This window comes from Aspergillus lentulus, assembly GCF_001445615.1.
Source record: "Aspergillus lentulus DNA, contig: Alt08, strain: IFM 54703, whole genome shotgun sequence".
Classification (NCBI taxonomy): domain Eukaryota; kingdom Fungi; phylum Ascomycota; class Eurotiomycetes; order Eurotiales; family Aspergillaceae; genus Aspergillus; species Aspergillus lentulus.
In genome coordinates, this window is record NW_028322118.1 from 3,061,116 (window position 1) to 3,088,753 (window position 27,638).

Sequence of the window (27,638 nt, forward strand, 5' to 3'; positions counted from 1 at the left end):
ACCTCCGTACCATGGTTGTACTTCCACCCTACGAAACAACTTCCAGGACAATCTTGGGGTAGACTACATTTTCATTTTGCTTAATGATAACATAGTTTATTCTTTCGACTTCCATGCGGATCTCTCATAATCAAGTACGATACCAAAGCTATTAATTGCATTGAACTGACTTTCCAACAACCAGTCGGATAATCTAAAGTTTTAAAAAGCATCCATTACCATCCCGCAACTCCAATCATGCTCATCTGCTAAAGCATATTATTCAAAACGGTATACCATTGAAAAGAACAATGAAACAGATGCCGGAAAGATGTCCGCGACTGAATAAATTATTCGGTATGATGACCTGAGTGGCCGCCCGACTCGCCTTCCACCTTGGGATAGTACCAAGTTGTAACGGCAATAATGACATACACAAGTACGCAGAGACCTCCCTCAAGGTAGTTGGACTTTCCGTCGCGCAAGAAATTTCCAACCACCAAGATTGACAGGACGACGAGGACGATCATAAAGATTTCGAAGTTGAGGCCCATGTCTTTGTCAAGGCACCAGCCCACGATGACTGCCAATGGCGCGTTCAACAAAGCTGTCTGGATTGAAGGGCCGAGGCAGTGGAAGAGTGCGAAATTGATTTGATTGTCCCTAACAGATGTTAATTTGGCGGAGACGCAGCTGAATTTATCTGCAGGTCGGACTCACCAGGCTTCGTCAATAGCGGTCAGATGCTCTGCCGCTTTCTCGACCAGAGGAACCAAGATCAGACCCATAAAGTTATCAGAAACTCCTGTTTCAACTATGTACTCGATTTCTTCGACCAAAAAGACTGCTGACATGCATACGAACGTGAGTGAAAATGCTATAGCCACTAGACACTCGGTGAGAGTGAGCTTCGTGCGCTGCAATTCTTCCTCTCGATCCTCATCGCGCTGCTCGTCATTCTCAAGGACTTCATCGAAAATACTGTGATGACTATGCAGATTATAGAACAGGAACCTGTGCAACTGCGTGAGTGGACGCGATCTTAAAAGGCAGCCCAAGAACGGAGGGGCTTACATGATAAAGGCAACGAGAAGAATAACAGAGGTAGATCGACTGATTACCAAAGTGGAATGATCCAAATCTTGTTGAGTGATGATCGCTTTGGTTGAACTCGAGCTTAGAGCCGCGTAGAAGGCGCTCGGAATCAACAGACCAAAACCTGCAACGAGCAGAAGCCCCGACCCGACCTCACTTACAGCTTCATGAAACGACTGTTCATGGCGTCTGATACCTCCAAAGAAAAAGCACAACCCCAAGCAAAGCAACAAATTCGCAAGAATCGAGCCCAGGATAGCGGCCTGGATGACTGGGATCAGGTTTCCCCCTTTATCATTGTGGAGCAAAACCATGAAGAGTACGATCTCCACGACTGAACTTAGTGTTGTTTCCAACAGTACTCCAAGAACTTTGGGCAGCTTCTTTGCCAACTCTCCGCCTGCGAAGCCGAGCAAGTTTGCTGAAGGGACTATGGCCACATAGTTCAAAGCGAAAATCCAAATGTGAAGATCCTTCCGAGCGAAGTGTATGGCAATAGCGGCCGGGACGAAAGGCCAAAGGATATTCACCAGCATCGAAAGTGTACAGGTGCTTTTGAAGCAGACCGCGAAAAAGTGGACTGGATGAAACCCACTGCGGCCACTCTCGCCAGCGGTGTCAACTCGAAATATTCCATGGCGGCGAGCACTCTTCTCGTTATGTGTAGGAAGTATGGACTGATCCTGCAATGACCCTGCTGGTTGGAAATGCCCCGACCTCAGGTCCCCGTTATTTACGTCTTGCTGTACCCGTTCATTCTGAAAGGAGGATCTCGTATTGGCGCCCATGCTGATGCACGGAAGCCCACGCTCGCTTACTCTGAAGCAAGTTCAAAAGGGGGATTTCTCAATAACTTTATGCGAACCAAACGATTCTCCCCAGAGTGGGTGCTATTCTTTGCTTGCTTGATCTGTATGACGTATGGAATGAAGTGAGGACAGGTAAACAAGAAGGAGAGCAAATACGAAAGCCGAAGCAGGCGAGGTTGAATTGGGCGCTTCAAGCAAAGTAAATGGCTGTCAACGTAGGTTGATATTAGTGTTCCAATGGTAAATTTATGGTAACGCTCAAGCTAGGGAGTGTCCCTGACAGAAAAGGGTTCTTCGCAGTGACCCTCACACTCAATCAACTCGAGGATAGTATATATAAAGAAATGTTTACGAAAATAAATATTTTTGAAGATCCCGGGATGGAGTTAATGAAAATAAGCCAAAACAGAGCTGAAGGTGAGCTGGCATTGTGGCGTCACAGCAGGATTTTCCTCCTCTCGTTAATAGAAGACAAATACCTAGGTAACTAAACCACAGACACTGGCTGGGCTTTGACTGGCCAGGGACAGGACGAATATTACCTCTTGACGATGCTCGGTATGGCAGCAGGAGTAAGTGGGTATCAAGTTTCATTTTGATTTACGGAGGACAACCCAACTGCTGGTATTTCAGAGCAGCTAAGAGGCCTTGGCAAATGAAGCTATTGACCTCAAAGCCTTAGACCGGATAGCTCATTGCTGGATTGTTTACTTTTTTTCTCTTGGCCGGAAAAGGGGTTGTTGAGTCGTCTTCGTCCTTGAATAGGTAGTCATGATTACTGATGGTATTAGGTTTTCGCACTTTTCATAACGACAGATCCATTCAAGCTGCTGTAACAGAAGATAGCAAGTGTGTCTTTCGAAGCCACATACCATATACCATATGAATCCTACAAAATCCTGTTGTTATTATCATGATGAATATCCCCCGTATTCCGCACTATGTTTACCAGTACCCAAGTACGCCGTAGATAGAACCTAAGTGACTGTACCATGGATGGTCACTACTTGGTACCTGGAAGATATTAATTAGACACTGGGGCCAGCCTCCAGTGGGGAAGAAGTGGAATGTGGATAAATCATGCACAGCCACTGCAACTTGGTCCATTCCATTACCATCTTTGTATCAGCATGTCCTTTGAGTACGGACTATTTACCATCGAAGAAACCGAGATCCAGATTCGTCCATCTAGGCATGACGGTACCGTCAGTACGTACCTAGTCCCTTTACCCTTGGGTATTCACGTCACGAAATTACCAGGAGAAGTTTCATTATTACTTCACCTTAATGAAGAAGTTGTCTCAGGAGCATACCCCGTACAGGTCGTTGCATTGACACCGACTGTCTTAGGGTCCCTTAGCAGTGGTACTCCCTCCCGAGCGAGTACCTGGACTGGGGCAAGGACTTGGAGGTGTGGTGTCCCAATTGACATCATCAGCCTGGTGAATTTCTTGTCAAGAATGCCAGTCATGCATAGGGAGAGTATGATTCAATATATCGTGTCCCATATATTCCGTAGAAGGCCCACAATCCAATTCAGGACGCTGCTGTTGACAGGCACGTTGGCTCTCTGAATTGCAATAGTAGATCGTCTGTAGGGCCCGCATTCACATATGGCAATCATCAGCGCCCGGATGATCATTATTATTTCTTATTTATCTACACCCTAGAACTCTCCGCATTTCCATAAATTCTACCTCTCGTAGAATCTGGATACATGAATAGATCGGGCTATTTTGGAGAAGTAACGCTCCGTAAGTACTCCCAGAAATCGTAACTACTCCGATTGGATGGAATCTTTGCGTGTGTTAGGTCATGCACTCAGGGTCCCCAAGGTCCATTAAGGAACCAATTATCCCCGTATCGACCTCTGTAGATCATGGCCACGGGGTCTGGCTGGTGGTAGGTACATCAACGGTATTATCGGACATCTCAAGCTTGAACCAAATCCTACGAGCTTCATTCTCTGGAGAGAAACTTCAACGATACGCTGCCTACGGGACCTTTACGTACACGTCGTAGTTGAGAATCCTTGAATAGCGCATAACGAATAATGCACTTTTTCCATGGAGCTGTGGACTTGAGGCTGAGTCAAAACCTATATAAATGATACTTCTCTATGAATCTACCATCATTTCGGACTCTCATACGGAGCAGACTAAAAAGCCGATAACACCATAATCCTAAAACATCGCCGGAGGCGGCGACAGGCGGCTATTATCGGGAGGGGGACTTTCTTGTTACGCGATTTTTTCCTCATCTTGCGCACATCTGCTTTTCCTCATTCTCAATTCGGAATTCAATCAAATACAGCTTATTTGCCTTCTCATAAACTTCTCTCACTTGAACTAATTGAGGCCTGATATACTGGTTTTCCTCTGGCCTTCCTGAGGCCTATCACTCATACAATGTCGTCCAAAACGTCCCCGGCCGTCCCTCCAGTGGCCCTTGATGCGATCACTCAACACATCGGCAATACTCCACTTGTGCGCTTAAATCGCGTACCACAGAGCCTTGGAATCGAAGCCACTGTATATGCAAAGTTGGAATACTTCAATGCGGGAGGTAGCGTGAAGGACAGAATCGCCCTGCGCATGATCGAAGAGGCGGAGAGATCGGGGCGCATCAAGCCTGGTGATACCCTGATTGAACCTACCAGTGGTAACACGTTAGTTGCGCCGTTTTCTTACCTCCCCCCACCAAATGATAGTTGAGAACATGGTCTAACGTTTCCCGTGCCTTCAGCGGTATTGGATTAGCTCTTGTTGCTGCCGTCAAAGGTTGGTCCTTCTCTCCTTGGTCCTTGTTGGTAAATTAGGATTTTCATTAAATCCTCAAAGGCTACAAGACTATTATCACACTGCCCGAGAAGATGTCTGCTGAGAAAGTGTCCGTACTACGGGCTTTGAACGCCACCATTATTCGTACGCCTAACGAGGCTGCCTACGACTCCCCCGAATCCCACATCGGCGTCGCCAAACGTCTCGAGAAGGAGATCCCCAATGCGCATATCCTAGACCAATACGGAAACGTGAACAATCCATTGGCGCACGAGCTCGGCACTGCGGAAGAGATCTGGACTCAAACTAACGGCAAGATCAGTGCTATCGTCGCAGGTGCGGGTACCGGTGGCACTATCACCGGGCTGGCGCGAGGTCTGAAGAAGCACAACCCCAAAGTGAAGGTCATTGCGGCTGATCCCCACGGTTCTATCCTGGCTGTCCCGGCCGATCTGAACAGGGAGCATGAAAATGAGCCCTATAAGGTCGAAGGTATCGGGTATGATTTCATTCCGCAAGTGCTCGACCAGAGTGCTGTGGACAAGTGGTACAAGACTGGGGACAGGGAGTCTTTCCAATACGCTCGGCGATTGATTGCCGAGGAAGGGCTTCTTGTTGGTGGGAGCAGTGGAAGCGCGATCTCAGCGCTGGTACAGGCCGCAAAAGATCACACCTTCAGCAAAGACGATGTAGTAGTTGTGATTCTACCTGATAGTATCCGGAGCTATCTCACAAAGGTATCAATGAAGCCCCTGGCTATTACTATTGGTCAAATCTGACAGGTCATAGTTTGCCGACGACGATTGGCTTGCCGCAAATGATCTGCTGCCCTCGTTATCCTCTGAAACTACATTGGTGTCGCAGAGTGTGCAACCACAGGCACCAAAGGATAAGTTCGCTGGAGCGAAGGTTCAATCCTTGAGACTGAAGCCCATCACAACCGTCCGGTCCAACATCCCGTGTGAGAATGCTATCGAGATCATGCGCGATAGGGGATTTGATCAACTTCCCGTCCTTGCACCCTCGGGAAAGAAGCTTGTTGGACTGGTCACTCTGGGAAATGTCCTCAGTCGGCTGACGCACGGACGCGCTACGAAGAAAAGCTTGGTCGCAGATGTCATGTTCGACTTTGGCAAGATCTCAGAGGTCGTCACCGACCCTAGGGACCTCGGTCTGGCAGAACCCAAGCTCAATGGCGACCAACAGAACGGAGCTGATGTCTTACGGCCACAAGCCAAAAATCGCAAGTTCATGGAAATTACTATGGACACTCCTCTGAGCGTCCTCAACCGTTTCTTTGAATGGAACAGCGCCGCCATTGTCACTGAGAGGGACGAGCATGGAACGATGAGGCCCCTCGCGGTCGCCACCAAGGTCGATCTGCTCACCTGGATGCTCCATCATAATGAGGACTCTTCTTAATACCGGTCCCCTCCCATTTCCTTACGGGGTTTTCACGTTTCAAAGATGCGTATTATTAGGATGAGTCGTTTGCTTCAGGGAGCTCAACCTCATCACTCATGATTTTGCGATATTAGTCTGCATTCGATTATATAGAGACATTCATCCATAGATTGGGTTCAACACGATCATGGGGGCAGGGTACGGAGTTAATTAGGTTATTTCGAATTTTTTGAATACACGCATTGAATCAACCAATGACTGAATCTCGGACCCTGTTTTCCACCTCATTGTGGTGGTCACTGATTCGTAGGTTGTTACAATTCCGTCGCATTCTCATCGATGCGGACACCCTGACGTAGGACTGACTTGTTTATATCCCCGCATGTGTTCGCCTTTTATCTTCAGACACTCTTTGACGTCAGGCGTTAACGTCGAAACCATGGCGCGAGATTCAGGGAGGATTGAAAAGAATTTGTATCCCATTTGTGACCTTTGTTATTCTCTTCATAGACTCGGAGCTCTGAGCATAGAAACTACTTGTGTAAGATGTCGGGATTCTTCACGTACCGAAACTTCTCTTTTCAGGACACGCCTCCTCTGGACGGGAAGGTAGCTGTGGTGACGGTGAGTATATACTCTTCTTGAAGGATGGATAGGATCTCAGTGATGGAACTACAAGGTGATGAACGCTGATGACTGTCGCTACACAGGGAGGCCAAGCTGGCATAGGGGAAGGTGTGTAGCAACGTCCTACACCGATGGGTGCTATATGAGTACTCATCCATATCCTATTCAATCATTCCATCCTAATCTTATATTCATTGGTTCAGAAATTGTTGCACAGTTACTCTTGCACAATGTTAGGAAAGTCTACATTGTAGCGCGAAGCAAGAGCAAGTACCTCAGAGCACAAGAGATCTGGCGAGAGCGCCATGGCATAGTTCTCAGCGAGAATGACGACAGGGTGGAATTCATTCAGTGCGACCTGGGAGACATCAAATCCGTAAAGGATGCAGCGGATGAGATTACAGCTAAGACAGACAGGCTGGACATCTTGATATGCAATGCAGGTAAGCTTTTTCTCGCGCACTTGCGCAGCCGCTTCGATTGCTGAAGTCTGCCAAAAGGGTTGGGTGTGGCACCTCAATACAAGAGGTCACCTCAGAATATCGAGATTATCTTTGCTACTAATTGCGTCGGCCATCAGGTTCTGGCGACCCTTCTGCTTCCTCTTCTGAGACGCACAATAAACCAGGGCAAGGCACAGGAGGCTCGGATAGTCGTCACCAGCTCATCTTTTCATCAATTCTGTCGCAAACTAGATCTGAATTTGCTCACATCTCCCAATCGCCCCAAGCCTGCAATCGTCGACGGACTATGGCGTTACGGTCGATCCAAGCTGGGTAACATTCTCTTCACAAGAGAACTTGCCCGCCGGCTCGAACAGGGGACGGACCCCGCAGATAGGCACATCTACGCCAATGTATTCTTTCCAGGAAATATCGTCACCGAGCAGTGGAATTCCTGGGATGACTACTTTGGAAAGATAGGAGGCTCTATAATGAGACGCCTGTTCTCACTAATTGGACAGAGCACGCAGGATGGTGCTGCAACAGCCATTTATCTAGCTGCGAGCCAAGCAATTCGAGAGAATGGAACGCGTGGTCAATACTTCATACCTATTGCAACACCTTGCAAAACAACTCCGATTGCTGCTGATATGAAGCTTGCTCGTGAACTTTGGGTGAGTCCTCTGTGCTGAAATGCTTTCCGCTACGGTCAATTCGAAAATTTTCTCACATTACTTCGTCCTCTTATTTAGGACTGGATAAATGCCCGAGCGACAGAGACTCTAGGTTCCAACTGGCGGAGCGAGGCTGGCATGGGTTCGTCCAATGGCATCTAGAGCCACAATAGCGAGGAGTCCTTCTATAGTCCTGCCAAATGAAGCCACCGTCCAGGTGTATCGCACTGAAGGGACCGTAGCTCGCCCACCAGCTACTTATATACTTCCCCAAAAGGTTTCCAGTCTGTTAAAGAGGCCCGGAGAATCAAGCCCCACATTCATGAACCAGCATTCATAGGCATTGTCCTATCCATTCTTCCCATCTCCTCACACCGGCTCCAGTATTGCCCTCCTCATCGCCTTTTACAGCTCCGCCAACGACGTCGACTTTCACACCAACTTCATCTTCTAGTAGCTTGAAGCTGAAAGTATCCTGCGCATCGATGCTGCCCAAGGTATCATCTTCGTCCTCAACCGTAGCAGTGTCGTCACTGGCATTCATGAGCCCCTTGCTCTTGGATTTCCGGATCCTATCGATCTCGGTTTCCAGTTTTTCACGAACAGAGCCTGGCGGCAAGGCGGTGAATAGGTCTTGTTTGTTGGCGGCCACGAGGACGGGGATTTCCGATGCTACCTTGGCGGAAGATTTGCCTTTCTTCAAAGCGCGTTTCTGAAGAGCGAGAAGAACATCGTGCAAATAGGATGCGGTGTCTCTCAACGTGTCTTCCTCAGTCAGAGCTGCAGTGTCTACCATAAAAATGACAGCGCGCAGCTTTGATTTCTTGTCTTTAGCAGTTGCCATTGACACCAGTTCCGAAAGGCCCTGGACCTCCCGTAGTTTCCCATGGCCAGGCGTATCCTTCAAACGATATCTAACAGGATTCTTAGAGACATCCTTCACGGAATAATCATTGACGGAACGGTAGCGATTTGATGCAGTCGGTACCGAGGCAGGGAGGCTGACGATGGCTGAGGTAGATGTTTGAGATGTGTGCGTGGATTGGGTCGCTTTAGCCAATCGGGATGTCTTGCTTTCAAGCTATCAAGTAACATCAATGACTGTCGATTGGAAGGGTAGCGTTCGCACGAAACTGCGAAGCCATTTCGAGAATGCTGGTCTTACCAATGACAACAATGCGGTTTTTCCTGCCCCGCTAGGTCCGAGAAGCAGGAAATTGCTCAATGGCGGAGACGCAACGGACCGGTAGAAGAGGAAATGCAACAAAACAGGCAGTCCAAAAGCGATGAGAGTTGTGACTGCAATAGCGACGAGATTACCGTCCAAAAGGCTGGTGAAAATCCGCTCAGCCAGACCCCAATCTTTGTGGTCTGCCATCTCTGCTTATGGATGGCTTATTTAAGAGGAGGAGTAGTATCAACGAGGATTGTTTGAGGAAACAACGATCAAACCACTAAAATCATGAGGAATGGTATCAGGTCAAAATGCGCACCATCTTCCACTTAGACCAAGTTTGAAGCTATGCGTATTGCAAGATGGTCGGAGCTCCAGCTTGTTGCCAACAGCCGCGGGTTCTTTTGAGTAATCATGGCGCCACCGCACTTCCATTGGGCTTGATGCCTTAGCTGTTAGGTTCCCGTTCTCTTATCGATTAGAGGCTTATCGATAAGAGGACTGGCATGTATCAGAACTATATACCTCTCTACAATGGGTCACATAGATGCTCACATGCCTCCGGCATGCAGGGATGAGCGTTGCCTCTTGTTTATTGATTTGGTCACCGAACTCAGATCTTGCTTAAATCTCTAGCTATCCAGCCGCTTTTAGATTACTGTGTACTGAATGAAATCTACATCCTCAATATGAATATTCTACAGTCCCTCTCCATCTTACTGCTACTCCCACATACATTAGCAGATGTTGACTTCACCGTGCCGACCATTGGCACGAATTTCAAGGCTGGCGACGTTGTTACTGCACATTGGCGCGAGTCAGGGCAGTCTCCATGGATTTCGGAACTTTCACAATATGATCTTTACCTCTACGCAGGAGGAGACACGGCTGAAACCCAGGTGAGTTGCTGGGCATAACAGACAGTCCAGGAGTTCCTATTAACGGAAAGACGGGTAAATAGCAAGAAGCAGCTGTTCTGATCAAAGACGGTCTGTTCGCTCGTGGGAATTCTGTTTCCATCAAGATCGATCCTGGTGTCGGAGGCAATGAAGCCAACGCATAGTAAGACCTCGGGTTTTTCTTGCTTGTTTAAAGCTACTGCATTTCTCGTCCCGTACTGACGCGATTCAAAAACCTGCAGCTTCCTGAAGATGGTTGCATCTGGTCCTGAGGCCTTTGCCATCAATTATTCAAATCGCTTCACACTCAGTAACATGACCGGGTCGTTCCCACCGCACCTCGTGGAAGAGATTCGTTCTCTCTCAGATCCTGACGGATCCGCAGTCAAAGAAGATCTACGAAAGAGAGTGGTTGGAGCAGCTTACGCAGCTTACACTGTACCCTATCCTTTGCAGAGCGGTCCAACAAAGTATGCTCCAATGGCCAAGGAACCCGGGAGCACTATCCCTGCGAAGACGAAGGCTCCAGCGCCGCAGTTCACAGCAAGTGTCTATACAATCGCAACGACTTGGCTTCCTCCAGCGACAGTGCAAGCTACACTTTCTGCATCTGCAACGCACTCTGTTGTCAGTGTTGAGAACACAGTAAGTGGATTATTGCAATGGCCTTGACAATACACGTGCTTCTTCTAATGAACACTTTCCCTAGGCGGCCCCTGCACCGCATCCCCACGATGCCGCAATGAGAAGATTAATGGAGAGATGGAAGGACTAATGAAGCAAATTGAAGAGAGAATATGATATCATGACATTTCGATCGCATTCAAGTCGCAGGTGCCAGAGGCTCTGCCTCCTATCGGCCAATTTAGCGGCGTTGAATCTCCTCTATTCTCGGTCTATAATAGATTTAGCCTAGAAGTGATAAACACATACTCCGTGATTCGTCCACTTCATCTTGAAGGCTACCGAATGTCGCTCAAAATGTAATTTCCAATGTAAGAACAGATAAGGTATCACTGTGATATGTGCCAAAAGAAGAAATCATCCGAGTCAGGTCGACTCGATTTATATATCGTTTCGCGCAAGAGGTCTAGTCATTGGCCGAAATCATTTGATGGTTGCGAACTGCTATTGGCATGGGGTATCATCCGACCGAAAAAAGGATATATTCTCCCGAAGAGCAACGTATTCGCTATCAGCATATCCGAGCAAGGACTGAATGTGTGTGCTTCTGTGGCCCTTTATGCGTGCAATCTCAGCGCTACCGTAATTGACCAGTGCACGGCCAACTTCCTTGGGTTCCTGCCCGTGGTGGAGGAAGTCTCCATTGAGGGAGTCGGGTGAGAGTCGCTCAACAACAACCAGTCGCACGGCTTCCTGTTGGCCGAACTGGCCATCTACACCCACGACACCTGCTGGTAGGAGACTGGCTTTGTTCAGGAGAGCGCTATATGCCCCATGGTCGATGTACAGACTCCCATGTGGCTTGAGACCATGCAGCAGCCAGAATGATCGGGATTGAATCGGTGTGTCTGAAGGCAGAAAACGCGTATGTAGAGGCGGCGACAGCGGTGATGATGACTGTAATGGCGTTGCTTCCACTGTTGAAGACTGCCCCGGAATTCCTCGTTGCGATTGCTGGAGATACTTTACGATCTCGAGAACATTGCCCGGTTTGGAACTCTTGGTAATCACCGTCGTCACTCCAGCACTGGTCGCTAATCTTGCAGCTACTATCTTTGTGCCCATTCCACCAGTTCCGAGAGATGAACCTGCAGACGACACGTCGGCTTCCAGAGAGGAGATGTCTGAAACCACCTCGATGGGCTTAGCATCCGGGTTGTGACGAGGGTTCGAGGTGTATAGGCAGTCAACATCTGTCATCAAAAAGAGATAATCGGCCTTCACCATGGCCGCCGTTATGGCCGATAAAGTGTCATTATCACCGAATTTAATTTCCTTGTGAGTTTCGTCAGAACAATGGAAGATTTATGGGTCAGAGGGATGCTTACAGAAACCGCCAGCGTGTCGTTCTCGTTAACGATGGGGATAACTCCCATATCGAACAGCTGGGCAAAGGTGTTTTGAGCATTGATATATTGTGTCCTCTAAAGTTGACATTAGATATTTCGGGTCCAGCGGTTGCAAGTGAATGAGTCCTCACATCCGCAATGTCATTCCTGGTCAAGAGGATCTGCGCTACAGGAAGTCGAAGGTGTGAAAATAAACCGTCCCACAGGCTCATGAGTCTGCATTGTCCGACAGCTGCTAGCGCCTGAAAATGCACCCGGTCAGAACCTTTACCCTTGCGGGACTTGAGAACGCTGGCTTATACCTGTATGCGAGGAAGATATTTGGGTCTCTCGTCTACATCCATCCTCCGCAAACCAACGCCAACAGCGCCAGAAGAAACGAGGACTACATTGTGCCCATCCCTATGCAGCTTGGCGGCTGTCTCGACGATTAAGGTCAAGATCGAGAGAATGGGCTCATGGGTATTCTCATCAACTATGGAGCTCGTCCCTATTCAACTCGTCAGTCGGTTATTCCCAAACAACATATAGCATCATCCAGAAAACGAGAAAAAAACAGATCCCCGCACCTAGTTTTATTACAATGGTAAGACGCTGCGACGGCATTGTTACGACTATTTGTTGGAGGATTTCAGAAGCAACTAGGAACACCCATAACACAGAAAGTCAACAATTCAATGGATCGTGCTTGGACCTGAAATCCTAATGACTCGTTTCCTTTTCAATAAACTAGACAATCCGACTGCGGACCATTTGTTTTGCCGCCCGTCACCGCATATGCGGAGAGCCCTGACGAATCTTCTTCCTTCCGCGCTCTAAACTAGATCCACTGGGGGATAACGGTTCTCTGATACAGCTTCGAAAGTTAGCAACTTGGCTTGAGAAATGTCGGATTCGCAACCTAGCTCAACTTCTTCTACCGGCGGCAAGTCTGATAGTGGATTTATTCCTGGAGATGACACATGGACCCAATGGCGCAATATATTTGCTATCTTGACGGGAAAGATGACAGATGAGGGAAAGGAACAATTCCGGGTTGCACGAGATATCCGCAATGAAGCCGCTGATTGCAAGCGCTGCGAAGATCAAAGAGACTACCTATTACAGTACAGTGAGTTCTGGAACTACTCGAAGTTTTCATGGTTACTTCACACTGATTTTCTGTCCATATTTATCCACTTCTCATTAGCTCCTCTGAACCGGGTCTCCATGGAAATTGTCTGACAAACATATGCTTGTCCAGGTCCGATCATACGGTTTTTGAGCGACAATATTCGACAGCTAGGGGGCGATCTTTCCAGTCACAATATCTATTGCCGCCGCTGTACGAACAGAAAGGCTGGGGGCTTTGATCCGGAATATGGCATCTTGCTTTGCGCGAACGAGATGAAGGACCAAGGGCATCTGGAGGACACAATGGCACATGAGATGGTTCATGCATATGACCACCTAAGATTTAAGGTGGACTGGACGGATAATCTGAGGCATGCAGCTTGCACAGAGGTATTGAACTCTTTCGTGAGACCCAAGCCAGCATTAATTGACTTATTGCAGATCCGAGCAAGCTCACTTAGTGGTGAATGCAGATGGGCGCGAGAATTCTTCAGACGTGGTCAGTGGAAGTTCACGCAACAACATCAAGAGTGTGTAAGAAGAAGGGCCATCTTGTCAGTAAGAGCTAGACCTGGATGCAAGGATGAAGCCCATGCGGAGAAAGTGGTCAATGAGGTTTGGGACAGCTGTTTCAGAGACACGCGGCCCTTCGACGAGATTTATCGTTGAGTCTCGTGGTTTTCTTACGAAGATACGTCAAGCCTACCCTGCCTGTCTGATTTTGTGCATGAAATCTGCGCTCTGCAATGTATTATAGTCAAGTTCAGGATGTTACAAGAAGAAGATACCAGATGACGCCGAGCTAAGAGCCCTGATGGTTCAGATCTTCGAAGGAGAAAGGGGAAAAAAGAAAAAGCACAAAGCACCTTCCAACTCCATACACACAGGCTGAAATGAACTGACTGACAAGGAAAGGAGGTACAACACCCTAACTCCAGAAATGCATGGGTTTTACCATCATGCTTTGACTTCCTTTGAAGAACCAGAACTCCGTTTCGTGACCCGGTCATCCTTCAAGCAATGTTTAAGGATCCAGGGATGTCGCTGGATCTCATCAAGGGAAATACGCTTGTCTGGGTCCAGAACGAGCAACTATTTGAATGTTAGCAACTGTACTTGCCTTGAGCGGTAGGGTTGGCATACTCTCTTGATAAGGTCTTTTGCCTCAGGACTGACAAATGAAGGCACCGTCATGTCCGCTCTCGCAATTCGTCTTTGCGTCATGACGGGAGTGTCTTCGAAGGGCGCTTCCCCAACCAAGAACTCATAAGTCAAGACGCCCAGGCTCCATAAATCAACCTTTTCGCTGTAGTAGTTTTCTTGTGAGTTGGGCTTCAGCATTTCGGGAGGAAGATAGTCCAGTGTTCCACACATCGTCTGCCTTCTGTTATTGGGCGCATGGACACTCCACCCAAAGTCACTGATCTTGATTTCCCCGTGGATTCCCACGAGTATGTTCTCCGGCTTGATGTCGCGATGCATGACGTGCTTCTTATGCAAGTACTTCAATGCGGCAGCCATCTGCGCAATATATTGAGCTGCCTTCCACTCGGGAAAGCGATGCTCCTTCCGGAGGTGCTTGTACAACTCTCCTCGGCCGGCGAACTCCAGGATCAAGAAAATTCGCTTGCTATCATGGAAGTGGCCGTAAAGTCTGAGAACATTGGGGTGGCGTAGGTTGCTCTGTATCTCAATCTCGCGTCTAACTTGCTTCTGCACTCCGCCCTGCTGCAGCTCGGATTTGTGCAGGACTTTAAGAGCACAAACGAAGCCGGACGATCGCTCTTTGGCCAGGTATACCCTACCAAATTTCCCCTTGCCCAAGGGCTTGCCAATCTCAAACATTCCCAGATGTAATTTCTTGGGGCCCGGCTGCTCGTATAATGGTGTTGTGTGTCGCGGTTCTCCATTCTCATCTGTGTCACGGTGCGGCAATGTGCTCTGCGCTCCCTTGAGAGGGGACGAGCCGGCATTCATTGCATTCACTTTGTTCTCATTTGTGTTTTGCAGCGCAAGTTTCAACAAGGTTGACCGACTTGAGCCACTATTAAACTGCCCAGCGGCTCCGAGGCCTGAGAGGGACACCGCTGTTGACAAAGAGCCCTGTCGAGCCGGGTTAGCAGGCTGTTCCACTCTCCCCAAAGACCATTGCAAGAGATTTACCGTGTGCTTTGAGTATGTGCTGCCATTCTTCCCATAATCAGCATCATCTTTGACAGAGAGGTGCTCAAAACGAGCCTCTAGCGCCTTGGTAGCCATGAGAATCTTGTGATGAGAATTGTCAACTGCTCTGGGAAGAGGAGAAGCAAGTAAGACTGCGCGATTCAGAGAACCTCTAATGGTTTATGCAATCATAATTGAACTGATAATGGAAGATTCGGATTGTCAAATAATAAATAAGTCGTCGTCGGGGGTCCTTTGAGAAAGAGAAGAGGAACATCCAACGATCCACTTGTTTGTCTAGTTATGCTCCTTTGACATATCACCACGGCAACGGATCGGACCGCCTCTTTCTCCGACGCCGCGGGGTATCTATCATTGGGGACGAGGTTGGATATATGTCGTTGGACTTGGCGGCATCTTTAAATGGATGACAGAAATATACGCCTGCTGATTTGAAGGGACTCAACAATCAAATTTCAAATCTTGGTACTTGAAAGAAACCAGAGAATGGCCTCAGGAGGCTCGGCATCCGCTATGAATGCCGCTGCAGTTTCCCCAGGCGTCCAGAGGCCCAATGTTATCTCGGTGAAAGGATTCAGAATAATAACTCAGAAGCTCCCTATTTTGAAAGCTGAGCCAATTGAGGAGATGACGAGAAGGTTGGGTATTGCGCCGCCGGAAATGATCTTCGGCGACAACTATGTCACCGTCGAATCTGAAAAGAAGGATTGGGGCATTACCTTCAATGCGTTTGACGCGCTGGATCGTGTAGACAAGACGGGCACCTCTATGCTCAGAGTCGCGCATTCAAAAGAATGGCAGAAGAGCAGGTAAGCCAGCTCCGTATGGTGCAGCCGACCCTCATCTACCTAACACGAAACAGGGAGAAAGCCCATGAAGGTATCAAGGACGTCGTCAAACCATTCGATTGGTCCTACACCACAGATTATATGGGCACTGTCCTTCCCAACGGTCGGCCTTTTGAGACAACGACGAAGCCCATACCTATAGAGTTACTGAAGCGCCCTGATCCGATACTGTTCTTTGATGAGGTTATCCTGTATGAAGATGAACTGGCTGACAACGGCATTGCTATGCTGTCCTGCAAGATTCGCGTAATGCCAGACAGGCTTCTGCTGCTCTCGAGATTTTTCATGAGGCTCGATAACGTACTCTTCCGGCTTCGAGATACCAGATTATACGTCGACTTCGAGAGTAAGGAGGTCATTAGAGAATATCAATCCAGGGAATGCGATTACGAAAGAGTCCGCCAGGTATTGTGCTCCAAATGACTCGTCAGTCCCCATGAGAGATCAGTCTATTGATGATATTTTTTTTTTACAGTCTCTGGCGACTACGAGAGACGATGTCCCGGCAATCATGAGAGACCCAAACAGGCTCTCTGAAATTCTCCCCCTCATAGAAAAGCGCTTGGAAAAAGTGAAACTGGATGCATAGCACGAAACACTATAGAACCTGTGCAGCTACCTATTGGCCACCATGGCAGGATGATTGAGTCGTTCGACATCGCGCTCCCTCGAACTCCTCTTTCTGAGTGGCGTCCGCCATAGTAACGGCTCATCCACTGTCTCCCAAGAGAGACTCGCAACCAGTTAAAGGTACCTGAACCCCTGCCTGCAACAAATAGACAACTTGCGAAGTGTCTTTACCGTTGATGATTACAAATTCGAAGGCGGGCTTTGTATGTCCTCGTAGTCACGAATGATCTAGACTAGCTGGCGGGGAAATCTATTGGCCGTGTCTGCGTTGGTGAGATAGTCTTGAGCAAACAGTGCAAACAGAGCTTCCGCTCTCCATGCATCATCAGTCTCTACCTCTGGACGAGCTTCATCCCGACGCATATATGCCAGTCATTGATCGAATTATATTGGACGCATTGTTTCGACCAAAGATGCCTTCCAAAAGTTTGAATCTGACATGGGTGCGAGCGCTACGCAAATCGGAGTGTCCCCAATCTCAAGTATGCAGCGACACAATTATTCGAAGTCGACTCTGAAAAATTGCCTGGCTGACCATGGAACGAACTGTAGGCGCATACACTCAACCTGTCCGTAATTTCGCCCCGAAGTCATCGACGATCCTTATACATATTTGGGCCTATCGCATCGCAACCTGTATCTCCAGGCCTTGTGTCCTTGCGCTCTCCGGCCCATCCGAACCGCAATGCCCGTTTGGTCCAGCAGACTCCGGGTTTAGTTCCACACTGGCGGGCTTCTTCACGATTATCCAGGGCTATAATGCCTCGTCCTGGAACGGCTGCCGAAACATATGTCGCATACGGCATGACACAGAAATTATTCGAGGTCTGTTCCAGTCAAGCCGACTACAGCATTCCTCAATTATCCCAGAAAGGGGCTCAAGTTCCCAAAACTGAAGCTGGGGAGGATCTTGGTGTTGGAGAGGGGTGGTGGTACGAAGGTATGTACTGACCTTGAAAGTGTATTGCACTCGTTTTCTATCATAGCCGCGGAGAGCTGACTTCAGTACGTCCAGATTTGGGATTGGTTCCAACCTTCTCGACTTGGTCGCAGGTTACGTTTCTGCACATGTACCTTCTCACCGTCCGACTGCGCGCTTTGCCGTCATATGAAAGCCTGCAAACGTACTCCCGCCACTTGATAGACCACTTCTCACATAATGCGGAGCATCGCATGGATGTTCTACATGGTCTGACAAGTCGCGCCATCCGGAACAAGTTTCTCAAAGACCTTTTTATTCAGTGGCGAGGCGTCCTTGCTGCATACGACGAAGGCCTGGTGAAAGGTGACGCTGTGCTAGGAGCTGCTGTGTGGAGAAATCTCTGGAAAGCAAGCCACACCGGGCCGCATGGTGAAGAGATGGATTGGACTAAGGTAGCACGGGTTGTTGCATATATGCGCCGCGTTATATCGGAGCTTTCCCAAATTAACGAGGCCGATCTAATTCTACATATCGGCCCCAGGCCCGGTGGAAAGCCCGGCATTTTTGGTTATTCGGAATCGGATAAGCAGTTGGTCGATGGAAAGCGATGAACATGTAAACCAATTCTCCATGTATTTGTTTGAATGCAAATCAGAACTATGCACGTCCTGAGTCTCAGGACTGACCATTTTTCCCAACTGAAGAACATACACTGTCCTCCATCTAATTTATGAAATACCGTGACGGAATCACTACCGGCCACAACACCGATTTGGTTGTTGATGGCCGATGAAGTTAGGTAAGGCCATGGTGATTTTGCAAATGTGGCGCTCGCAGACGTTTCGAGCCAAATCCTGTGCCACTCCAGGCAAGCGACAAGATTTCCCGGATGAAGGAGAACATGCGTAAAGTGGCCAGCGCGCCACCACGTTTTATTCATCTTTCTTACCGAAAAGGTCCTTTTCAACCATGGCACGGCAAATAGGATGGTAGAAATCCCTATGCTTCTCAAATGTCTCAATGGCACGCTTACGGTCAAACTTTGCCAATTTCCGATACCTGCACCGAAGATTAGCTTCAGGACGAATTGCTGGAAAGTGGCACCTGTAGGAATGACTTACAAGGGTCGCACAAATTTCATTCGACCAATCTTGCCGAGTAGATCTGCCGTCGGTTCAAGCACACTTGCATCGCCTGCCTGCAGACCGACTTGGAAGTACAGGTTGGCCACCTCGATATTCTGGCTCGCGGCAAGTCCATAAATTTCACCCATTAGCTTAGACAATTCAGGGGTCAGCTGACGCTCGGACACGAGAATCTGTTCCAAGAAAACCACGACTTGATTCGCGGTCAAGTCTCGGATATCCTCTGGCTGAGGCTTGAAGGAGGAGTTAGGCAAAGATAGCCACTTTTTAGCTAGATCATAGACAACATCAACGAGCGACGTGTCGAAATCTGGCTTCGGAGGGAGACCAGGGGCATAGAACCATCTGTCCCAGTCAAGCTCATTGAGTACTGTTGAGGCTTCCGAATCATCCTTGAAAAAATCCAAGATTGTGCTCTTGAATTCATAGGAGTCAAGTGACTTGCCCTTGTATTTATTGAAGTACTGAACATGATTAGCGGGACGTCCGTTTCAAGGCAGGACTGTCAACATACGTGAGGGATGAATAGATCGAACTTGCTCTTTCCAACCAGGTTCTCCAGGTGGAATAAAAAGTTGAATCCCTTCTCGTACGGAATGCTTGAGAAAGCGTCATCCGGGTCCATGCCCTTCAGGTTAGTGATAAGTTTGGTGAAGTCATGCTCAGGACCGAAGTGCTCTACAGAGTCCGTGAGAGCCTTCCATCCAATGATGGCGGAGAAATGACGATAAGGCTCGCCGTGGCTATAGCCGTTAGTGACACGGAGCCAGAACACTCGGGACAAAGATACTCACACTGCAGCTACGATCTTCGCGCGGTTAGCAACAATCAATACGTCTACCCTCTAGGAGGCCAGGAAAAGGAGACTTACCCGCCTCTCAAGGTAAGTAGTCCAGCCTTCATTCAACCAGAAATGCTCCCAAGAGGCATTGGTGACAAGATTACCGCTCCAGCTATGCGCAAGCTCGTGAGCAATAACGTCGATGTTTTCCCGATCCTGCGCAGTAGATTAGAACTGCCAAAGGGCTTCCGAAGTAATGGTGAGTCAGTGCAATACCTTTGAGATGATACTGGGGGTGGCAAACGTAAAGATTGGATTTTCCATTCCCCCATACGGAAAACTGGGGGGAAGGATCAATACATTATATTCTCCCCAAACGTAAGGATAAACAATTTTCTGTACGCAAGTCAGTCGAGTATCTAACTTCGCTCGGTCATTCAGACACACCTCGATTGCATTGATGAATTTCTCGGTATCTGCTTCGAGCTCCCATTGACATTCGCTGAGCTTGTCGGGACTAGTCGCGACAACGCTACGGGGTCCGATTGGGGCTTCAGAGATATCACTTAAAACTTTCTGTCAGATGAAACCTGCCAAGTGGTTCCAAGGAGTGGCGAAATGGTAAAGGAAGAGTGGAACAAGTAAGATGTTGGGGGGGAGGAGGAACGACTCACCCGCTAGCTAACGCGAAAAGATAACTTGGAATTGGGACCTTCTGGTGGAACTTGTATAAAGTCTTACCATCGGACTTCGGAGCCTCAGACGAACCCCGAACGGGGAGTCCGCTGGCAATTACCGGAAGAGGCGAAGTTATGTTGAAGTCCAGCGTACACTTGACATCCGGCGTATCTTGACAGGGAAAGATGGACCGGGCGTGTATAGCCTGGCACTGAGAGACTGAAAAGAGCTCCTGTCAACATCTGTTCGTTCCTCTGCTAGGCTCACGTGCTACACCCAGGATTCATGCGTGGATTGTTTGAGTCTTTTTTTCACGAGACTGCCGCCCAGAGAGCGATTTGACTTACACATATAAGGGTGCTTCTTATTTGATGTTTGAGCAGGTGTCAGCCATTGAAGAGCAGTACACTTCTCAGTGGTTTTGACGGATATCTAGAACTCATTAGACCGGGACATACATCGCCTAAGAATGGAGATTACGGCAACATACGTCGACCTCAATAGTTTCGTTGAGCTTCACACCTTGATCGAGCTTGATCTTGAGAGGGGTGCCGTATGGTTCCAGTCGGGGAAGATACTCCCACTCGGATGGCTGTCCGTTGACTTTCACACTACCAATATCAAGATGGTTGGTGTCCAGGATGATTTGATTGGACTCGCCATGAGTGGTAGAACGGAACTGATGGATCACATTTCCAGCAAGCTTTCTCTGATCAAAAAGGATGTCGAAATTTGCAGTAATATGAGTAGACACCCAATTATTGTAATTGCTCAGGGTGTTTGGATCCCTGGGGGGGTTGACAACAGTCGCCATGTTGCGTCTTTGGCTGTGAGAAAACCGTAGAGTCCACCTGGTTTGAACGTCTGAGATGAAAGTCGGTCTTGAACCAGTGCAGATATAGCTTCGAGGAAAGCTTAGCCGCCGAAGCTGAAAGCGAGGCACACCAATCATAAATGATTCCCTGGGTTCTTATGGATACCTTACCTGAACCGATCAACTGACAGTGGACATTTGAGGGGAGGTTATATCCGGACGCGGCCACATGCGGAAGATGGAAAAATTTCATGTATTCCCGTTACGTACAGCAATATCCATGGAAAGATAGCGAGATAGAGGGAACGGACAGATGAGGTAAGGTAGAAATAGATAGCGAGCTTCACCTTTAAATCTCTCTCTATGATGTCCTCGCCTCTCGATGTCTTTGTGAGAGTAATGCTGGCAGGTATCTGATGATTCCATATCTATGTGTGTACACTTAATACCTTATCATTCATGAACGATGAGTGTCATTTCTCGCAGCTATGCTATATTATTAAGGTATTATTGATAAGGACTTTGTAGGTACGCCATGCATCACTGTACTTTGCCTTCGTACCTCTGCCTGTGCGATACCTAGGTAGCGCAGGCGTTCGTTACAGCAGCGTGCCGGTGGAGGTAAAACAAACATATCACTCAAACGCGTGTCAATCAAGCTTCTCAAGGAAGTGCTCGAGTCTCGTCCATTATGTTTATTCAGTTTGTCTACCTCTCTATCTTATTAATATTTAGAGAAGTCAGATCAGCACAGATGCATGGCGTACTCCTGGCATGATTAGGCAATAATAAACAGGTCACATCCAAAGCTCAGGGTACTCCGTACTCTATACTACTTTACCCACGGTAATCTAGTCTACAGGTACAGTTGAGCTCCCAGAACGTCTAGCTGTCAATAATTTTCCCACCCATCGCGCATCTATCGTCAATTGGCACTCACTGTGTATCTATACGTTCTTTTCAACTTGATGCCCTTTGTCCTTCCCTAATATATATAATCCGTCCTTGATTTGAACCTCATCACCATCTTCGCTTCATAAGTAGCTCCAATGGATACACCCCGAGTCCAGGTAGGCGCGCCGGAGGTCGCCCAGGCTCCTGTGAGCACCCAAAACACTGAAACTCCCGATGTGGATATGAACCAGACTCAGCAGAGCGCGGTGAATGAATCCCAAGCAGACGCGACACAACAGGATATTTCTCTGCCTGACGCGCAGCCAGCTAGTTCAGCACCAACAGAACCGCCGCAACCTCCCAAGAAGAAGCCAGGCCTTCATTTTCTGGAGTAAGCTCATATCGCCGGGAAGCTTCAACAATGCGACCCCAATTGGCGCATGCACGGCTCACACCACTTAGCTACCTGACGTCGCCCATTGTAGAACTCATCGTCGGGAAGGACGAGCACGAGACTTCCTTAACAGCGCACCAGAGCTTGTTGTTGGAATCGCCATTCCTTGCGCAGGCTGTTGCCGCATTCAGCGAATCAGGTCCCGTACGCACTAGCTTCCTCCTGAGCAATATTCTGGATGCTTTTACTAATACAATATCTGGCATGCAGCGGCGTATTAAGCTTCCCGATGAGAACGTCGAGGCATTCGGTTGCTTCCTACAGTTCCAATATACCCACGACTACTCCGCATCCCCCGCCGATCCACCCGCCGATCAAGACGTTGTAGGCGAACTGGATGATAGCGGCGAGCTACTGTTGAGACATGCGCGTGTCTACACTCTAGCAGAGAAGCTCGGCGTGCCTGCGCTCAAGAGTCTGGCACACTCGAAGATCCACCGTATCAACAGTACCTCTCACGGAGAGATCGCGTACGCTCGTTATGTCTACACGCACACACCCGTCGACGATGTCACTATTCGAAAGCCCGTCGCCTCCTTCTGGGCCACCAGAAGCCATGTGCTGCGCCACGAGGCTGAAGAGGAGTTCAAGAAGCTGTGTCTTGAAGTACCTGAGTTCTGCTTTGATGTACTCAGTCTTGTTCTTGACCAGAAAGAGAAACGCGCCCAGGATCGAGCAGAGACCGAATCGGGCATTAAAGGCAGTGGTAGGAAACGTCTCAGGAGCGGTATCTAGGCGGCATCCCTATGGCATATCCTACATTTAATCTGTTGTCCTTTGTTTCGGCGATCGTATCTGCATCTGTGTCAAAAAGGACTCGAGCGTACTTACCTTTTCTCTTCTTCTCTTTTACATTACCCATCGCGACCTGTTCACAGTACAATGTAGCAGTACAATATCGAGTCAAGCATTGGTTCTCGTGAAGAGTATGTGGCAGCTACCAACTAACAGCACTACTGTCATTGCAGGCAATACGCTCAGGAGACAGCTAGTCTCTCTATTTCATCAACAGTCTTTGGCGCCGTGGTTAGATTATCATATCCATCCTTGGTCACAACAACGTTGTCTTCAATGCGGACACCCCCCACACTCCAATAACGCTCGAGGACGTTGGTATCGATGTATTTGTTTGACTCGGGGGACTTGATGTAAGGTTCGATGATAAACCGGCAGAAATATACCTAGAGTAGCAGCAGGCGTCAGTGGATCAGTCTAGGGAACATGGGAAACTCCCAACTTACGCCTGGCTCGACGGTGATCACCGAGCCCGCAGGCAAACGACCTCTGACGCGAAGGTACCGGAACATGGTATCCTTATCCGCGTAATTCGGATTGCCGCCGGTATCATGAGTGTCCATTCCCAGATAATGTCCGAGACCATGCGGGAAAAACGCGACACTGACTCTCTTTTCAAAGATCTCGTCCTCGGCTCCTCGCAGAATGCCTAACTTAAGGAGGCCTCGAATTGCAACACGGTGGGCATGGGCATGCACATCCTCCCACTGCACGCCTTCCTTAAGCATTGCAATACATTCTGTCTGCATTTGCAGGACAATATCGTAGATCTGCCGCGTTTCTGCAGTGAGTTTTCCCCCTACGGGAATGACGCGAGTGATGTCTGCACAGTAGGTGCGGTACTCTCCACCGGCATCAATAAGTACATTGCGCTTCTTTTGATTTGTCACGGGGTCGATCAGTGTATCATCATTCTTCCCATAGTGAAGAGTGGCACCATTCTCGCCGCAAGCGACGATAGGGTGATAAGACTGCTCTCGAGCGCCATTAGCGATACAAGTTGCAATGAAAGCACCCTCGATTTCGCGCTCGTTCACGGCAGTTTGAGATGCCTTTATAGCTGCAATGTGTGCCTTGGCGGAAATATCATTTGCTTTTCTCAGCAACGCGATTTCGTACTCATCCTTGACCACGCGAGACTGCTCAATGACTCCCTTCAGCACGGACGGGTTCACCTCAGAAAAGCCGTGAAATTGTGTGCTTTCGGAGACCTGATCTGCAATGGTAAAAGCAATGGCCTTGCCGCCATGGCTGGACGCAATTGACGAGAGCGTGCTATTGAGTTCAGTTGTCACCAACACGCGATCGACGTCGTATTGGTTTTGAGCCTGCTCGGTAGACATGGGAAGACCGGACCAGATCACGTCCTCCGGGTCAACTGGAGGAATGAACAGAGTAAGTTGGTCCTCACTCAGATCGTAAACCAGACAAGAGTCCGGTAAAGGGCATCCAGATAGGTAGAAGAATGGTCGACGTTGTCTAATATTGAATGCGTATATGTCAGGCCTATCTTTCCAACTGCTGCGGAGCTCAGAATAAGGACGCCGTTTCGTACCTAAAGGGAACTGGCTCATCATTGTCTTCAATCAACCGAGTTTTCTGAGCCTCCAGGTAGACGATTCCAGGACAACCATTTCTGTGAGACTGGAGGCTTTCGGCCACACGGCGCGCATGCGCTTTCGCCGGATACTTGCCCGCCAGAATTGCATCTACTGTGGCCATCATGCTTTGACGCTAGTTGATAACACAGATGAGAAAGAATTGAAGTCTTATTCCTATATCTCCCCGGTGGATGTGGCCCATATCACAAATTGAATCTCAACTTGCTCGCTAATCGGCTGCTGCGGGGTCGTACTATGCGGGGCCCAGGCCGGTTAACGTCGGTATAGGCACTCCGAATAAGGTACGGAGTACTAGGTTGGAGTAACCGTGTTATCGAGTACAGAACAGGCAATAATTTGAGAACCAATAATCCGTAGTTGAGACATTAGATAGACTATCGGATCTTTTGTATATCTTCATGCAATATCTTCCATAAGAGCAACAGAGCTATTCAGCGTTCTGAACCTGCAACAGTCCCTAGACAAGCTATATATATTATTCATCTGCATGGGCTGGTTTGACTGCCTGTTGTTACCACATCCTCAAAATCCATCTCCCATCTGTCAACTTCTTCAAATTTCCTGGCTTGCAATCTGAGCTCCTCACTCAGATAATTCTTAGCCGGTATTGGCACCGGCGATGATTCTAGATCGAATGCATCCGTGTCGAGCGGTGAGGACAGAGGCGAGGACACCTCGATTGCTTGGTTCTCCTTGTCGGCATCAGCAGTCTGGTTTCTTCGAGGAGCATTAGCTCTCTTTTGCCTCGTGTCCTTCATTCCAGCTGAATTTGTATGTGCAGAAGACTCAGTTTGACTGATGGCTGCACCATTCAGAGCTGTGACTGCACCTTGCTTCCTGTGCTTCGTTCGAACAACCTCCAATGGCTTTGGTTTGTCCTTTCGCCGTCGTTGTGCTCGCGCTGGCTCCCTAGTGAGAAAGCATGACAACTCATCTTCATCCTGGTCGACAAAATAGTCCTCCTCGCTTTCATCATCTAGAATCACACCATGGGGTACTCCATTGCGTCTGCGATGTTTATGACGTCGCCGAGGAAGCAATCTGTCTTGAAGACTTGCTGTGGACACAGTGAGCTTTTCACTGAATTCTCCTGTGTTATGGTCCTTCGTATGCTCCAGCGAGTCTGCGGGTGATTTAGCGGTCATCACCGTTGAGTGGCTACTCTGGGGACTTGACACTGGGCTGCTGCTCAATGGTGGTGCCACCGTCCGATTCAGTCCTTCCTCGTCTGCCAAGTGATGTGAAGCCTCACGAGGGATGCCATGCTCTTCATCGCCACGCTCCGGGCTTATTGAGCCAGTAGGTGAGTTTTCCACAACGGCCAAAGGCGACTGGGGAACTTGAAGCTCCTCCCCGGTGCGCTTGCGCTTTCGCGATCCTCCGCTGGACGGGAGTGAACGGACCGAAAGAGGCGAGGAAGAGGCATGTCTAATAACCAGGGATTTTCCTCTGGAGACATTGAGGGGAGTCGACTCATCCTCTGGGCTCAGTCCACCAAGAAAATCATCGTCGTCAAGGTCTCCGAAATCAGAAGATCCGTCATCTGCCTGCATCATCTGGAGAATGCTTGCTTGCCGAGGTCGTCTCCTAAAATTGCTCAATATCGAACTCTCGAATCCTGGAGTGCCAGGTATTTTGGAGCTCATATCAGCCCCTCGTCTGCCAACAGAGAGCGTAGATGAATAGCCTCGAGCTCTCGTGGGTGGCCGGCTGCCCGTAGCTCCACGTTCTCCCATAGGCGAGGACTCAATTGCTTGTTCTTGCTTCTTGTTCATGGGAGTCTGACCCCTCAATTGTCTTGCGAATTTGATATCATCAACACTAGGTGCCGACTGTGCCTCCAGCCTCTTGTCATCCTCGGTTTCGTGTAGACGTCCTGAATTGGTGGCAGTAATCTTGGTTTCAGGATCTTTGGTTTTCTGCGATACCTTGGACGAAGCTGGGACATGTTGCGATGTGAGACGATTGCGCTTTGTAGGTGGACGTGGCATTGTTGTGTTGTGTCGGTTCCAGAAACTTCGGATGCGGCGAGATGAAGAAAAACAGGAAGGGCAAGGCTTTTTCCCCCTGAACAAAGGAGTGCGCCGAATTACTTCTTAATAGAGCGGGATTACTGTGTATAATCAATGGCCCGTTTGAAGTCTCGTACGCGTAGTTAGCGAGGTCTGTTTGGGGTATATTGAAACGTAGAACGCGTCTTCAAGGATGGGTATAGATAGATAAATGGCGCAATGATTCATAGAACCAGGATCTTGACTAGGAACAAGAGTTGCTAGCTAGGACACATAGGCTGTTCTCGTACATCAGTACTTCTCCCCGATCAGCTCGCGTCGCCACTGATTAGCGATTGTTTTGGTGGTTTCGACGCGTCGGGTGGCCTTTCACGTGTTTGGATCACTTCCAGGTAGGTACTTTACTCTTTTAGGATATCCCATGATTTCTAACAAGCACTCTAGGTCGGGTCTAGCTCTGGGAACTGGTACCAGATTTACCACAGTGACAGTAAGGTACCCTCGGCGAGGGTAAAGCAAATGATGAAGTCAGAGTGCTATCTATCTAGGTGGTAAAGGTACTATTATTATGGATTATTGGTGCCATCCTAAACTCCGTACCTCTCTATACAAAAAGCTCTATACCCAGTGCATACCGCGAGGTACCTGAGCAGTTATGTCCTATATACCAAGATCTTTGAGCTTTCAACCGTGTAACCTCGATGTCAATGCTATGGTTCCCGACCTGTAGGAAGATGACGGTTGATGTATTTACAATACTAGTTTTACTTCGGCAATACAAGGCTCATATCCTTCATACCTACCTAGGTACCGAGCTAGGTAAGGTAGG

The 27,638-nt window shown here is 48.6% G+C and overlaps 12 protein-coding genes across 12 annotated transcripts; 5 read left to right on the forward strand and 7 right to left on the reverse strand.

The window, feature by feature from the left end:
* Positions 1-329: 329 nt before the first annotated feature.
* ALT_4241 (hydrogen/calcium exchanger domain-containing protein) lies at positions 330-1,610 on the reverse strand (the record flags this gene model as incomplete). The annotated part of the gene is made up of 3 exons (XM_033563102.2): positions 330-642; positions 700-993; positions 1,054-1,610. 3 exons carry the CDS (start codon positions 1,608-1,610, stop codon positions 330-332), a joined length of 1,164 nt encoding a protein of 387 aa, XP_033418993.2.
* Positions 1,611-4,291: 2,681 nt separating this feature from the next.
* ALT_4242 (cystathionine beta-synthase CYS4) lies at positions 4,292-6,085 on the forward strand (the record flags this gene model as incomplete). The annotated part of the gene is made up of 4 exons (XM_033563101.1): positions 4,292-4,551; positions 4,629-4,663; positions 4,724-5,400; positions 5,453-6,085. 4 exons carry the CDS (start codon positions 4,292-4,294, stop codon positions 6,083-6,085), a joined length of 1,605 nt encoding a protein of 534 aa, XP_033418992.1.
* A 528-nt stretch (positions 6,086-6,613) lies between these two features.
* On the forward strand, positions 6,614-7,973 carry ALT_4243 (putative short chain dehydrogenase/reductase; the record flags this gene model as incomplete). The annotated part of the gene is made up of 5 exons (XM_033563100.1): positions 6,614-6,691; positions 6,778-6,802; positions 6,898-7,137; positions 7,195-7,811; positions 7,890-7,973. 5 exons carry the CDS (start codon positions 6,614-6,616, stop codon positions 7,971-7,973), a joined length of 1,044 nt encoding a protein of 347 aa, XP_033418991.1.
* Positions 7,974-8,145: 172 nt separating this feature from the next.
* ALT_4244 (signal recognition particle receptor subunit beta) lies at positions 8,146-9,189 on the reverse strand (the record flags this gene model as incomplete). Its single annotated transcript, XM_033563099.2, has 2 exons — positions 8,146-8,892; positions 8,977-9,189. The coding sequence occupies 2 exons, from the start codon at positions 9,187-9,189 to the stop codon at positions 8,146-8,148; spliced, it is 960 nt and encodes a 319-aa protein (XP_033418990.2).
* Positions 9,190-9,674: 485 nt separating this feature from the next.
* Positions 9,675-10,659, forward strand: ALT_4245 (putative beta-1,6-glucan biosynthesis protein (Knh1); the record flags this gene model as incomplete). Its single annotated transcript, XM_033563098.2, has 4 exons — positions 9,675-9,884; positions 9,947-10,047; positions 10,127-10,529; positions 10,594-10,659. 4 exons carry the CDS (start codon positions 9,675-9,677, stop codon positions 10,657-10,659), a joined length of 780 nt encoding a protein of 259 aa, XP_033418989.2.
* Positions 10,660-11,012: 353 nt separating this feature from the next.
* ALT_4246 (glutamate 5-kinase) lies at positions 11,013-12,523 on the reverse strand (the record flags this gene model as incomplete). The annotated part of the gene is made up of 5 exons (XM_033563097.1): positions 11,013-11,843; positions 11,897-11,992; positions 12,049-12,159; positions 12,220-12,407; positions 12,487-12,523. The coding sequence occupies 5 exons, from the start codon at positions 12,521-12,523 to the stop codon at positions 11,013-11,015; spliced, it is 1,263 nt and encodes a 420-aa protein (XP_033418988.1).
* Positions 12,524-13,987: 1,464 nt separating this feature from the next.
* ALT_4247 (aurora family serine/threonine-protein kinase) lies at positions 13,988-15,289 on the reverse strand (the record flags this gene model as incomplete). Its single annotated transcript, XM_089599707.1, has 2 exons — positions 13,988-14,122; positions 14,174-15,289. The coding sequence occupies 2 exons, from the start codon at positions 15,287-15,289 to the stop codon at positions 13,988-13,990; spliced, it is 1,251 nt and encodes a 416-aa protein (XP_089456045.1).
* Positions 15,290-15,700: 411 nt separating this feature from the next.
* ALT_4248 (TIP41-like protein) lies at positions 15,701-18,225 on the forward strand (the record flags this gene model as incomplete). The annotated part of the gene is made up of 4 exons (XM_089599708.1): positions 15,701-16,023; positions 16,077-16,408; positions 17,339-17,632; positions 17,708-18,225. The coding sequence occupies 4 exons, from the start codon at positions 15,701-15,703 to the stop codon at positions 18,223-18,225; spliced, it is 1,467 nt and encodes a 488-aa protein (XP_089456046.1).
* Positions 18,226-18,546: 321 nt separating this feature from the next.
* On the reverse strand, positions 18,547-21,032 carry ALT_4249 (bifunctional aminopeptidase/epoxide hydrolase; the record flags this gene model as incomplete). Its single annotated transcript, XM_089599709.1, has 10 exons — positions 18,547-18,673; positions 18,736-19,223; positions 19,274-19,502; positions 19,554-19,567; positions 19,631-19,756; positions 19,817-19,936; positions 19,988-20,072; positions 20,215-20,389; positions 20,566-20,650; positions 20,709-21,032. The coding sequence occupies 10 exons, from the start codon at positions 21,030-21,032 to the stop codon at positions 18,547-18,549; spliced, it is 1,773 nt and encodes a 590-aa protein (XP_089456047.1).
* A 1,049-nt stretch (positions 21,033-22,081) lies between these two features.
* On the forward strand, positions 22,082-23,115 carry ALT_4250 (uncharacterized protein; the record flags this gene model as incomplete). Its single annotated transcript, XM_089599710.1, has 2 exons — positions 22,082-22,317; positions 22,389-23,115. The coding sequence occupies 2 exons, from the start codon at positions 22,082-22,084 to the stop codon at positions 23,113-23,115; spliced, it is 963 nt and encodes a 320-aa protein (XP_089456048.1).
* Positions 23,116-23,357: 242 nt separating this feature from the next.
* ALT_4251 (aminopeptidase P family protein) lies at positions 23,358-24,900 on the reverse strand (the record flags this gene model as incomplete). Its single annotated transcript, XM_033563091.1, has 3 exons — positions 23,358-23,561; positions 23,622-24,654; positions 24,731-24,900. 3 exons carry the CDS (start codon positions 24,898-24,900, stop codon positions 23,358-23,360), a joined length of 1,407 nt encoding a protein of 468 aa, XP_033418982.1.
* Positions 24,901-25,276: 376 nt separating this feature from the next.
* ALT_4252 (uncharacterized protein) lies at positions 25,277-26,788 on the reverse strand (the record flags this gene model as incomplete). The annotated part of the gene is made up of 1 exon (XM_033563090.1): positions 25,277-26,788. One exon carries the CDS (start codon positions 26,786-26,788, stop codon positions 25,277-25,279), a length of 1,512 nt encoding a protein of 503 aa, XP_033418981.1.
* Positions 26,789-27,638: the final 850 nt, after the last annotated feature.